This window comes from Medicago sativa, chromosome 5, assembly GCF_051527215.1.
Source record: "Medicago sativa cultivar Bolivia chromosome 5, Bolivia_mono, whole genome shotgun sequence".
Lineage (NCBI taxonomy): Eukaryota > Viridiplantae > Streptophyta > Magnoliopsida > Fabales > Fabaceae > Medicago > Medicago sativa.
In genome coordinates this window covers 64,981,140-64,995,491 of record NC_140753.1, presented here as the reverse complement: position 1 = coordinate 64,995,491, position 14,352 = coordinate 64,981,140, and the positions used below count along the sequence as shown (strand labels likewise).

General features: G+C 33.9%; 1 protein-coding gene across 1 annotated transcript; it reads left to right on the top strand.

Moving 5' to 3' along the window:
• On the top strand, positions 1–14,153 carry LOC146924034 (E3 ubiquitin-protein ligase dbl4-like). The gene is made up of 4 exons (XM_085711815.1): positions 1–1,007; positions 1,144–1,218; positions 13,761–13,896; positions 13,989–14,153. The coding sequence occupies exons 1-4, from the start codon at positions 1–3 to the stop codon at positions 14,151–14,153; spliced, it is 1,383 nt and encodes a 460-aa protein (XP_085567941.1).
• Positions 14,154–14,352: the final 199 nt, after the last annotated feature.

Here is a 14,352-nt window from a genome sequence, read left to right as displayed (position 1 = left end):
ATGTCAACTATTTCTCTTTCAGCAAATGGAACACATATCTCAATGAAGAGAGAATCTCTTGCAGAAGACTATGCTGATATAAAGAAGAAGCCTCCACACAAATTCATGTTGAAAATCAAACGCAGTCCTCACGTGTTTCCTTCGATTTCCCTTACAACAAATGGAAAGAAGATTCCAGTGAAGAGACAATCTCTTGCAGAAGACCATGTTGATGAAAAGAAGAAGCCTATGAAAGCAACCACTAATCGTCAACGTCAACCTCTTTCAGCAAATGGATCTCAAAACACAGTGAAGAGAAACTCTCTTTCCCAATACCTTGACGATGAAGACAAGGAGAATAAGAAAGCAACTGGAAGGAACAACAAAAAGATACAGATTAAACCAGAAAAAAATAAAAACAAAATAAAGACACTTTTTTTTATGAAGAGGAAAACAAAGACAGTTATCGAACAAGGTCAATTCTCGAAAGTATTTTGTGGTATATGTTTTGATTCTGTAACAGACTCTAATATGTTTTCAAATGGTTCATGCAATCATCCCTTTTGTGTTAAATGCATATCCAAGTATGTGAAGAATCAAATAAAAGAAAAAGCGGTGAAATTGAATTGTCCTGATCCAGAATGTTCTGTTGAACTGAAACCAGAACATTTGCAATCCATTTTACCTAAAAAAATCATTGTTGATTGGGAATCTGCAAACTGTGAGTCTTCTATTGCTTTGAAGGAAAAAATTTACTGTCCTTATGAGAATTGTTCTCTTTTGATGGTGAATGACACGGCATGCGCTGTTACAAGTTATGAATGCCCTTCTTGTCATAGGTTATTTTGTGCACAATGTAAAGTTCCATGGCACGCAGATATGAATTGTCGGCAATTTCAGAAGTCCAAGCGTGAAAACAAGTTGGATAAGAATTTTTTGGAGTTGGCTAAAAGAAAAAGGTGGCAGAGATGTCCAACATGCTCTATGCATGTCCAGAAAGCTGGTGGATGTATGAGTGTGCGCTGCAGGTTGTATTGTATTGTTATATGATATCATACTTTCTCTAGCTTATCCCTAATAATTAATTTCACTAATTTTAGGTTTAATTAATTCTATTATGTATGAAAAATTATTTATAACGACTCGATGCTTTTTCTTTTTCAGGTGTGGTTATGACTTCTGCTACATGTGTGGTAAGCATTGGCATCGGTTGCATACTTGCAATCAAATACCTACACGGTAACTCTATGAAACTCTTTGCATATGGAATTAAAAATAAGGCATATAAGAATGCATGTAATCCTAGTACCACACCAACAAAATTACACATATATTCACTTTAACAAAGATCACTAATAAAAGTTCTAAGAAAAGACTTGAAATCATTTTAAAGCTAAAGGTTCAGCTAAAATGTTTTTACAAGTTCTTTGTCAAAGAATTTTTCTTCAACTAATACAAAGTGCTTTATAAGAAGGCATTGAAACTGACTAATTTTATTTTAAAATGTTGTTTAATCATCCAGAACTCCGGATATTATCGAAGTGTGCCTAATATTGGGTTTGGGTTTCCTATGTAATTGTATCTTAAGTAAAATGTGAGACTTGGAATAAAAGATTTTTCGTGGAGATGTTCACATGCAAGTGGATGCAGCTTTATCGGTTTAGAGAACTCAGGAACAATTGTATTCTTATGGCATCTCAGATAGTTTGCAAGCTCAAAAATTTCAAAGCTAACTTGATCTTTTTCTCAATCATTCTTATCAAGAAACTTCTTGGAAGGATAAATCTAGGGTTATATGATTTTCTATGGATGTCGAAAATATTGCTTTCTTTCATAATATCGAAAATATTGCTTTCTTTCATAATCTAGGGTTGTAATATTTTCTATGGATAAATCTAGGATAATACTGCTGCCAAAATCAGGCATGTGGACTATTGAACATGTTCTTCGGTACTTAGGTTATTTTTATGCTTCTCCTAATTTTTGTGTGCTTAACGACTTGATTTATTTTCTTTTAAATTTTTGGAGATTAACTGTTGGATTATCATTATCGCACAAGTTCAATTGGAGTGTAGAAATATAATGAGAGTTAGTTTGTGTTAGGGTGTTGGAGGCACAAATTTTAAAGCTTCAACAAATGGACTCAAACTTTCCATTAATTAAAGGTTTTCTTGTTCCCTCGTATGTGAGATCGATTTCTTAATTTTCAACTCCACCTCAAGTCCAAACAAGACTCTCTTTCTTTTTTCTTTCTTTTTTCGGGCTTGTCCTCAATGAGCCAAGTCTATTTTGGAAACTAATTTCACCATAAGCCTTATACATGCGGCCAGTCTGCTCTCTTTTGATTCGGTCGTCGTGGCGATATGTCTCGTCACGCTCGAGGGCTTTCATTAAAATGCTCCTATGTACCATATTGTAACGTGGTACATCAAATGGTCCATTAATCAACGACCCTTTCAAAGTGGGGATCTAACGGTCCTGATCGAATTCCAACTTCCCTTTTGGCTGATGGAATCATGAACATTAACCACCAACAGTCAAACAAATCCCTATCATTGATTTTCTGACATAAATGTAGAGTGTGTTATAATCGAAATTTCTTAATTCCTATTTATATTTTTCTTTTGTTCGAAAGCATACTCATCTCCTATGATTTCGGTCACATTTTCCATCATCATCCTTGTTTAATATCCATTCAATTGTACTAGTGGTAAGCACAATAGAATCTACCCAACCAACAATTTGCTTAACAAGGGTCGGAGTGTTTTCTCATTTGTGAGTGTGAAGATATTTTGGAGGAGCCTGACTCCTATATTTATACTAGTTATGACCTAGGAGCAGGGACGGACCTGAAGAAGGCAGGTGTGGCAAGTGCCACGCCAGTTCAGGTCCAATTTATTTTTTTTTGGGTTAATTAAGTTTTTAGTCCCTATAAATATTCACAGTTTTGTTTTTAGTCCCTACAAAATAAAATCACACTTTTTAGTCCCTGTGACATTTTCCTTAAGCATTTTAGGGACTAAAAATGCTGATGGAAAAATTTTATAGGGACTAAAAATGCTGTTGGAAAATTTTATAGGGACTAAAAATGTTGATGAAAAATTTTATAGGGACTAAAAAGTGTGATTTTATTTTGTAGGGACTAAAAACAAAATTCTGGATATTTATAGGGACCATTTACTTAATTAACCCTTTTTTTTTATAATATTTTTTTATCGATTCACTGTATATTTTTACTCATATATTAATATAGATGTTAAATTTTTTTTTGTTTATACATTTATCTATATTTTTACTCATATATTAATACGAGGACATATTGTTTTTGTAATTTATACACGTGTCTATATTAATATGTGTTTATATTTTAACTTGTATATTAATACAGGGAGCGAATTTTTTTTTAATTTATACACATATTTATATTTTGGGTTAATTAAGTAAATGGTCCCTATAAATATTCAGAATTTTGTTTTTAGTCCCTACAAAATAAAATCACACTTTTTAGTCCCTATAAAATTTTTCATCAACATTTTTAGTCCCTATAAAATTTTCAAACAACATTTTTAGTCCCTATAAATTTTTCCATCAGCATTTTTAGTCCCTTAAATGCTTAAGAAAAATGTCACAGGGACTAAAAAGTGTGATTTTATTTTGTAGGGGTTAAAAACAAAACTGTGAATATTTATAGGGCCTAAAAACTTAATTAACCCTTATATTTATTTATTTATTTTGGTCAGGTAGCCTAGTGACTAGAATTCACCTTATAAGGTGAATAAGTGGGGTGTCCGGGGTTCGAATCCCGGCCCCTGCATATAATAATGCATTGTCCTACCAACTGAGATATGCTCACGGGACCACATGTCTATATTTTTATTCATAGTTAATACGAAAATAATTTTTTGTACAATTTGTACATATGTCTATATTTTTATTCATATATCAATACATAGGCTTTTTTCTTATAATTTCTATGCAATTGCGACTTGCTTCCAAAAAAAGAGCTCAATGCGCTCACCCGTTCGTATGCACGGGTATCCTGCTAGAACATTTGACATCTCTTATAACCTATATGGAAAGAATAGAAAGAGATGTTCTTAGGATAATTAGTAATGATATAATTTTAGTTCATTTTCAATAAGTGAAAAATATATTATTTTCTTTATAATTTTGGTTGCTACAACTTTTTTTTTAAGAATTTCTACAACTATTTTTAATATAACTTTTTATTAAATTTAATATTATTTAATTATTTGACAAAAAAAAATTGTCACACAGATTCGTCCTTGCCTAGAAGGAAGCAGGACCATTTCCCTCCACTTCCCACACCAGCTCTCCTCCCTCCTCCTCAATTCCCATTTAGTCAGTAGTCACATGCCTAAAGAAAGAGCGACTTGGTTGAAGTATATCATGGGAGCACAACTATTATCATGAACATGTACGTCCTAATTTGGCTTACAAGTTTTCCACATAAATCTCATGAAAAAGAATGTTAATAAATTATTAATCCTAAAAAAGTAAACACCAAATTCTACATAATTATCCCTGCATAAATAATAATATTAGGACATAGTTCGTCGATAGGGACTAAAAATTGAAGTAATTTTTTAGAAAGACTAAAACGAAAAAAGTTGAAGAAATTTTTTAGAAAGACTAAAACAGTTCGATTAAAACGGACAAACGAAAAAGTTGATATATTTATAAGAACTAAAAACATATTTAACCCTTATTATTATTATTATTATTATTATTATTATTATTATTATTATTATTATTATTATTATTATTATTATCATCATTATTATCATGCAAAATGTCATCACAGTCAATGCACAACGACTTCGTAAAAATTGAAACATAGTTTTATTAAAAAATAACAGCCATCATATGTGATGAGTAAAACATACACCCTTCGTCATAAGCATAATATCATCCTCTCCTTATCACTTAAGTAGGGATCGTTAAATTGAATTAACGGATCATGAAGTAATAAAAAGCTTCACATCACATGGAAACAAAAAGTAATCAACTCACTTCAAATCATTGATGGTATAGGTACGGCATGAGTAAACAACCATTTTGTCTCTTAACGTGGGAGGCGTTGTATCAAAATTGGACATAATTCATAAGTGTCTTTTTACTTGTAACTTTATGGATAAAATATACAAACAAAAAAACTCATTTGAGTATTAAAGTAATTATCAAAAGACACTTCAAGGATCAAAATGGTTAAATAAAAAGACATTTGATGACTAGTTTGCAATTTTGATATAATAAATGAAACTAGGTATTTAACCCGTGCGTTGCACGGGTTTCAATGGATTTTTTTATAAATTTAATGGAAATGACCATTTCGGTAGCTCCAATGAATCATTTTATTTTAAATAAAATTACAATTGAAACATTTTTAAACTTTTGTCATTGTCAAATAAAAGAGTTAGTTAAAATTAAAGTTTCAAATAAGTAAAATGTAAAAGTAAATATATGACATCAACATCCAAACTTTTTCAATAAGCAAAATAGATTAAATGTTCAAAGAGCTTTTTGAATGAACTTTGTTATGTGTAAGTAGTATTTTATATTAGATAAAATTGTTCGACAATCATTGATGCCGGTATATAAACTCTACTATACCAACCATGTTTAGATTTTGTTACATCAATATTCTTTTTATATGACAACTTCAAAATCTTTATGTCTGACTTAGATTTTGTTTCTATCATTCTCATGAAATCCAAGTATATTGCATATTAGAGATGCGTTGTTATTTTGACACACACATAAGTATATTTCTATAGATATTCATGAGTAATCTGTCATATTTTGCCTGATGACTTAGACAAATATGAGAAAACCAAAATGATTTATATTATAATATTGATGATATGAAAAATTAAATAGTTAATTTTGATAACAATAATTAGTATGGTGGGGTTGTTACGAAGTTGAACAACAACAATATGGATATTAATGGACTAAGAATTTAAGATATAGTGTCAAGTTGTTAATAGTATGAGAAAGCTTTTTAGAGGTGTCACATATGCACAATACTTGCATAAGAACTATGCAAACTTAGATTACAAAGATACCAAGAACAAAAATAAAAAGAAAGGAAGGAAAAGGGAGAACCACCTCACCAAAAAAAGAGAAAAGCGAAAATGATCATAGATTAGAAATCAATGAATAATCAAGAGATTGAAGAGTAACAAAAGTGGTGATGGTGGATGGGGTGAACCATAAGATAAAATTGAAGAGGTATCATAGTTTCTTAGAGAAAATGATGATGAAAAAATCAGGGATAGTTTTTGAGAGTGATGATTCAATATCCGCAACTAAAGCAATTCACTATGCAAGAATAGTTATGGTTCAATAGAATTTTCATAACTGAAAATAAAAAAAGAATGTGAGGGAGAAGATGCATAACTTGGAGAGGGAATTCTCTCTTTGATAGCATGATAATATAGTGTCATAAATATACAAATAAATTGCTCCCGTAAGAAATGTTGCATAGAGTTTTTTTGTTTTTTTAGGAAAAATTAATAGAATGACAATGTAACCGATTGATTTCAAGAAAAATATTTCAGCTACTGGGTAGTTTGAAACTGTTGTAAAATGAATAGAAAATCATTGAATTAGTGGAGGGTATCATCCTGCATATACAATCTCTCATAATAGGCCTATTCACTAAACATTAAATTGATTTAGTGGGGTTAAATAATGAATGAATTATTAGAGTAATAGTTAAAAGAGGGTGACAAAGTATCAATAGAAAATGAAAAATTAGAGCTCATTTAGACATGCCACATCATCAAAACTCTTGCATAAGAATAGTTCAAGTTTCAAATTCAAAGATATATAGATATATAGATAGATATATTATCTCACACCTTAAGGGGTATTGAACGTTGTTTAGCCATACCACATTTGGGTCCAATAATGAATTGAATATATAATCATGACTTTAAGAGAGATGCACACTTATTCCAAAATAAAATCCGATTGTTATTATACAACAATAATTAAACACAGTGTGGAGTTGTCCCAAGGGGTGGATGAGTGGTGTTGGAAGATAGAGGAGAACGGGATGTTTTCGGTAAGATCAATTTATAAGAAATTAGAGGCTCTAACGGCTCTTGATGAGGTGTCGGGAGAAGAGACGCGGGTGTTTACTCAAGTGTGGAAGTGTGCGGCGCCGTCAAAAGTGGTGGCTCTCTTTGGAAAGCTTTGCTTAATCGGATTCCAACGAGATTGAATTTAGTTCGGCGGAATGCTATTCCAAATAACATAGACTTGCTTTGTGTTTTTTGCAATGAGATGGTTGAGTCGACAAATCATCTTCTTGTGCATTGTCGGAAGACTTGAAGATTTGGCTACATCTACAACAATGACTTGGAAGTCGACAAATCATCTTCTTTGTGTTTCACTTTGGGAATGTTGGAATGGAGTGGCAACTCATCAGAAAGAGGTTAGAAGGGGAATGAGATTAATTTGGCACACATCCATTTGGGCGATTTGGAAAGCAAGAAATAACGCCATTTTTAATAATGTTGAGATTAGAATGGATGATATAGTTGAGGAGATAAAAGTTCTATCCTGGAGGTGGAGTTTAGCGAGATCAAAGATGTCGACTTGTTTGCTCTATGAGTGGATTTGGAATCCAAAAAGTTGTTTGTGTAGAAGATAAGAGGAGTGGAGGTGCTGCCCTTGTTTTCTTCGGTTGCAAGCAGTGGTGGCTGTTGGAACATGTGTGGAAATTGAGTTAAAAAGACTAAACACAAATTCCCATGTTGGGTAGAACTAGTGTTGTGTGAACTGAAAAAAGTGGAAGTCCCACATCGGATAGAACACACACATTAGTAGTGTTTATATAGTGGGGGTGTACCTCTAATTAATGGGGGTACATAAGCACTAGAGAAAAAAATATATATTGATATATATTTTATTATTTGGAAATGATAAATTAAATAATTAATTTAATCATTATTAGAAAGTGCTTTCTTAGTCCCCAAGTTTTGCTAAAATATTTTGGTACATAATATGATATATTTTTGTACTAAATTTAATATATTTTAGTACTCAATTAAGATATTTTTGTACTAGATCTAATATGTGAATTACTTAATCGCAAAGTAATATGTTACTTGTTCCCAAAGTTTCTCATATTACTTGTTCCCAAAGTTTCTCACTTATTAGTTGTGAATTTTCCCTATAAATAGAGAACTCACATAGTGCATTCCACACACCGAAAAGAATTTCATTGAGTTGTCGGGAATTCTTTTCTTCTCTTCTCCCTCCGACTTGTGTTAACAAGTTTCTTCTGCTTCTACTCCTTTCTGTCCCTTTCGGTTTCAAATAGAGCGGTTATGTACCGTATCGAGTGGCTTTGATCAATCGATTGAACCATATTTTAAGAATGTTCTTAAGACCATAGTCCCTTTTTCGGTTTAATGTTCGTTCGGAATTAAGAGTGGTCTTAAGTTCATAGTCCCTTTCGATAATATATGTCCATTCGGAATAAAGAGTACTATTAAGATCATAGTCCCTTTCGTAATAATAATGTCCCGTCGGAATTATGAATGATCTTAACAGTATATAAATTATTTAAATATTTTTCTATTTGAGGAGAAATGGTGGTAACACCATATTTGAGTGGTCATAGTACCATATTGATAGTTTAGAGAACTTAAAAGTTAGAATGGTGGAAACACCATATTTGAGTGGTCTTAGCACCATAATAGAATGGTAATAATACCATATTAAAGTGGTTTCAGTATTAAAGAGTGGTCTTAGTACCATATTTGAAGGTGTAATTCTCGAACGGTTTTCTACGGTGCAGTAGTTAACCGCACAGTTGTAGCTGGGCTTATTTTATCCTGGAGGCGGCGTGGTTGATAGTCTACCTTGCACAATTTTGGGTAGTGCCACGAAACGTCTTAAAGAGAGCGACCTGGTCGTGACTCAACCTAGTAACAACTTCGGTAGATAATAGAATTTGGAAATCCAAATTCAACAGTTTGGAAATCCAAAAACAACAGTGGATGTTGTGTTCCTGCTGAGTTGTGGTGCGGCAGGTCTTCTCTCTATTCAGTTGCAGGCGGTTTTTTCCTGCTGTGGTGCTACAGGTTTGTTGGCGGTCTTCTCTCTATCAAGCATTTTCGGTATAACATCAAATTCAACAAGTAATCCTAATGGTAAATTATTGAATCATTAGAATTAGATTACATACATATCATCATTTAGATTTTAAGTCCCCCCTAATTAAAAGTACCAAAACCTCAAATCAGCCGAAAGTGGCGAATGAGGCCCCTACATCATCATCTCATCCGGCAAAACCACATCATCACTTTTGAAAAGCCTTAACATTTTAATAAATGTCATCAATTAGAGACTTTTATAATATTTGAATTAGATTTTAATTCATCTTTTGTTAAATGGCTCAGGAATTCATGTTTTGTTAAAAATTCTAAATTTTACTGAAAAAACTTTTATAATATTTGAATGATATACATGAGCAGACTCTTAAAAGCAGACAACAAAGGTGTGAACGAAAAACATTTTAAAAGATCAAAAGTTGAAGAAAATTTTTAGTGTGACTAAAATAAAAAAAAATCAGCATTGCCTTACTTTTATGTGTCATATCATGTTTTCATCATTCCGCTGTTTTCCTAACATCCGTATTTTTGTGATAATCAATAGCTCAATTTTTAATCTTCTTTCTTTCATATTGTTTCTGAAATCGTTTGATAAATTTGGGCTTTCCAAATGATAATTTAACTATTATATGTTGTTTCATTTACTGGGCAGTCTTGGATGGCTTCAATTCAAGTTGTATCACTTGTTATATCTTGTTTGATTCCTTGTGTGTAACACATGCAGTTCCATGAAAATTTCAATGTCAAAAACTGTACAAATGGAGAAAAGTCACCGCACTTTGCTTTGGCATCAGCTTTAGGATTAGGATTACGTGAGGGTAGTCCTGAAGAGGTAGATCTCTTTCAATAGAAACTTTGTTGCTTATATACTTATGCTTTAGTAGATTCCTAGTTTGTCTTTTAGTAAGGTTTTGAAAGGTTTGATAGTTGAGGGAGTTCAAACTACTTAGTTCGTAGTTGGGGGCTTGGATGATTAAATAAATAAGGTATGTTACCTATATATAAAAAGAGGGTCGAGAATGAGAAGTATCTTGTCATTTGAGAGAGAGGGGGGGAGGGAGAGGGAGAGGGAGAGAGAGAGAGAGAGAGAGAGAGAGAGAGAGAGAGGGAGGGTGAGAGAGAGAGATAGAGAGAGTATATGGTGCAAAAATTTTTGATACAGTTTGAAGTGTTGTGGAAGGATGAATTGGGGTGCTGCGAGTCTGCAACGATCGGCCTAGAGCAGACAACTTTGAAATTTGAGGAGAAGCAAAGCCTCAGATGCTGGTTACATTAGAGATGTGGAAGAACATTATTCGTTGATGAGCCATAAGAGTAATCAAGAACAGAAGCCAAAGAAAAAGTGGAGGCAAAGGCAAAAAATGATATAGAATTAGAATTGTTGAAGCAAAAATCTTTTTGATGAATGTTTTAATGATAACAAACCTCGTGGAATAAATAATAAGTTTTATGAATGGTGATCTACTGATGGTTGCACTTGAGTTTTTGTTAAAAGAACAGGAATCACATAAGTGGATAAGCTAGAAGCCACCCACATTGATAAGTGCATCATAATCTACTCAACAATGAAAGAATGAGTATACCATCAGTTGAAACAACAAGATCATATCTCCATGAAGATTCATAGCTCAAGTATCATAATGGAAGAACTTGAATCATGCTGGAAGAACTTACATCACAAGCTGCACAAGAATGTGCTTGAAGTTATGTGACAAAAATCACATTGAGTTTTATGTTATATGATTTGAAGATCCATCATGGGTAAAGAAGATAAAAGGAAATATGCATACAGGTTAGGAAGATTCTCAGAACCTCCTCAAAGTATCACACTTCCAAAGCTTCTGAAGATAAGAAGTTCTGAGTTCAGAATGTTCATTTGAACAGAGATCAGAATGTTCATATGAATGGAGTTCATAATCATCATGAACATTAACCCTGAATATATCCAGAAATAATAAAGGATTACTTCATGGATAAACAAGAATATTTAAAGTCATCAGTTGCATGCAATGATGAACTAGATGCAAAGAAATATTCTTTTGGACTTCAAAGAAAGAATCATCTTGTTTGTCAAAACAAATGATCTCTCATTTATATGCTTCAAGTAGTTCTTGAAGGAAATAAATAAACAACCTTCTTAAGGTTCAAAGTGTTGAAGAACATCAGAATGTTCAGCACAGAGTACAACCATCAAAAAGGAAGGAACCCAGAAGAAACATTCTGAAGTTCATATGTTTGAACCCAGAAGGAGTTCAGAAGGTTGTTCAGAAGGTTTCTCAGAAGGTTCATTAGAGCAAAACCATAAATCAATGTCCACACCAAGAACATGCAAGAACAGATGTGACATGAACATATCTTATGCAGACAATGATTTTGACTTTGGATCAAAAAATCATTAAAGACATCTATGGTGATTAAAGGATTAATGGAATTTGATAGTTCTTGGTATTTGTGCGTTCTTGAGTAATTAACCAAGACACAAACAAAGTTAAAACATACCTAGATACAAGAAATCAAAGAACATTTGCATTCATGAACTAACTCTGAGTTCAGAAAGTTAGTTCAGAATGTTGTTCAGAATGTTGATCAGCGAGTTGATCAGAACATTCTGATGATAGTTTAGAAGGTTGTTCATAACCAAACCCAGAATCATCAAGAACGTGAAGAACATGCAAGCACACTTGACATGAATAAAAGGTCCAAAAAAGTACTTCTGCATGGATCTATCAACAATAAAGGCATGGACAAGGAACTATGTCAAAAAGGTCTTTAATGTTCATCTAAGACTATAAACATTAAAGTACTAGGATTATTCCAATGAGAATATTATCCTAGATGTTGCATTCACTGCACTTCAGTCGTGTATCTACTATTAGGATTGATTACATCAAAAGTAGTCTTACAAATCATCCTAAAGTAAGAACAAATGAAACATTCTGATGGTCATAATGTTCACTCCTGCACATGCTTCCAGCCATGAACAGTGTAGTTGGTGGAAAGAAGAAAAAGGTAGCAAAAGGAGATCTTGCATCAGAGATAACATATTCTCTGAACTGAATCAAGAAGATTTCCTGGAAGCATGGGCCTGAAATTGCAGATCCACTACCCTCTCTCTCCAGCACAATATCCAAGGCAGATTTGAATCAAGCTTTATCCTACTTTTCCAGCAACTTTTGATGCATATGGAGAAGCTATTTGAGCCAACGGCTCTATAAATACAGATCTATAAATACAGATCTAAGGCTCAGCAAAACTTGCACCATTGCAAAGCATACAAGAAAAAACCTTGGTTTTGTTTGAAACTTCTGCAATCTGAAATTGATCATCTCTAAGGCTTTTGTTTCCTTAGTGCACATCAATACTCTCTGTTATCTCGTGCCAGGATAACTTTCTCTTCCCCCTCCTCTGTTTGATTCTCAAACATTCAAACTCCACACAAATTGCAAAGCATACAAGAAAACAAAAAAGTTTGTTTGAAGCTTTTGCAAACTTCAATTGATCATCACTGAAGGCTTTCTTCTTACCTTCTTTATAGTGTAAATCAATTTTCTTTCTCCCTCTCTGTTATCTTCTTCACAGATAACTTTTTTTCCTTCCTCTTTTCTTCTTGTCTGTTTGATTCACAAACATTTAAAACTTCATACAAATTGTAACAAAGTCTCATCTAGCTTTAGGGGTACTAAAGTGTTAGTTTGAGCAAAGGTTGTAAAAGTCTAAGTGGTTAACTTAGCAACAAGGTGCAAGCCTGCTGAGGCTTAGAGAATACAGAGCTGAAAGTGTTCAGGTGAACACAGATTGTAAGGTGCAGGATTTGAGAGGTTATCTCAAGCATCATAGTGGAAAAATCTCACGTAAACTGTGAGGAGTAGACTAGCCCACATTGGGTGAACTACTATAAATCTATGTGTGTTTATTCTCTCTTCCTTATACTCTTTATTTACTGCAAACACAAACACACACATACACATTTAACTTGTTAATCTGTTTCTGCACTCAGACATCAGAACGTTCTGAAGTCTGTCACTAACTTAACCATTCCAAGTAAACTACTTGAGAATCACTTTTAAAGGTGCAGGTTAATTTTTAAAGGGTCACAATTCAAACCCCCCCTTTCTTGTGACTATTTTATCCACTTCAAGAATATGGGCCATTTCAAGACGAGAGCAAGAAATCAGAACTAGCAGTCTCAAAGCACGAGAGCGAAGAGGTTTTTTTAGTATATGTGGAATCATGAAATTTGGAAGAACAATGAAGATTGAAGACTTGGTACATGACATTAGGGAAGAAAGTAAAATGGATAACAAAATGAAGGAGAAAGATGTTGATTAACCCGTAAATGAGGAGAAACCAAGAGAAAATGAAATCAGAGAAGCAGAGCGAGGAACATAAGTGTTTACCATAGTTCATGATGTCAGGGTGAAGGGGTAGGGGAACCCCTTTTCTAGGAGACAACTGAAGTGTCAATGGGTGTCATGTGGATGGTGTTGTTGAAGGCTTCAAAAATGGAAGAACCAGAAACGGTCTGGAAGGGACATACGCCACCAGAATTTGGTTTTCCACTGAGGGGATTGTCACACCCAGCGACAACAAAACTGGGGATGTTAAATTTTTTCCACTTGAACTGCATAGTTGTGTTGCAGGTTCCATTGGCGACACTGCTCACATGACAGAGGTTAATCAAGTAGCAGTGGCACATATTCAAGGCCAAAGTGTAAAAGAGACGCGGGCAAGATCAGAAATTCAGAGGTGGGGTCAGTTTGTCTCTGTAAGGCACCTGACCTAATTTATTACAATCCCTAAATTTCTGATTGAGTATGAAGGATATGTAGGACTGATTATCTCTAATTTATTACAAAGGCCTTTGCTGGAGAGGAACTATTTGAGTTGGTTCCTCCCTGGGTGTATCCACAGGTGACGGAGAAGATGTCATGCCATCCCGTTGAGGAATGCGCACTTCACTTCGTAACTGGGATTTGGCACCGTTGGCAGCCATGGTATTTTATGGAAAGCTTTGGTTTTTAGGATTATAAAAACGGGGGAGCTTATATTTTCCCACAGACGGCGCCACTGATCGTACCTGATCAGAAGGTGACTGTCGGTGCTTTGAATGAGATGGTTGTGACGGTGGTGGAATACGTCAGAATGCTTCTTGGAGCGGATGGGAGGTGTGTACCTGCAGGCACTCCGACGCTCAAGTCAGTAGAGATCAGAGAGTGAGGGC

Bases quoted from the DNA above. Each gene is read 5' to 3' on its own strand.
- LOC146924034 (XM_085711815.1), top strand. From the start codon at position 1: ATGTCAACTATTTCTCTTTCAGCAAATGGAACACATATCTCAATGAAG. The intron at 1,008-1,143 runs GTTGTATTGTAT...TTTCTTTTTCAG, and splicing joins TGTATGAGTGTGCGCTGCAG to GTGTGGTTATGACTTCTGCT. The intron at 1,219-13,760 runs GTAACTCTATGA...TGAACTGCATAG, and splicing joins TGCAATCAAATACCTACACG to TTGTGTTGCAGGTTCCATTG.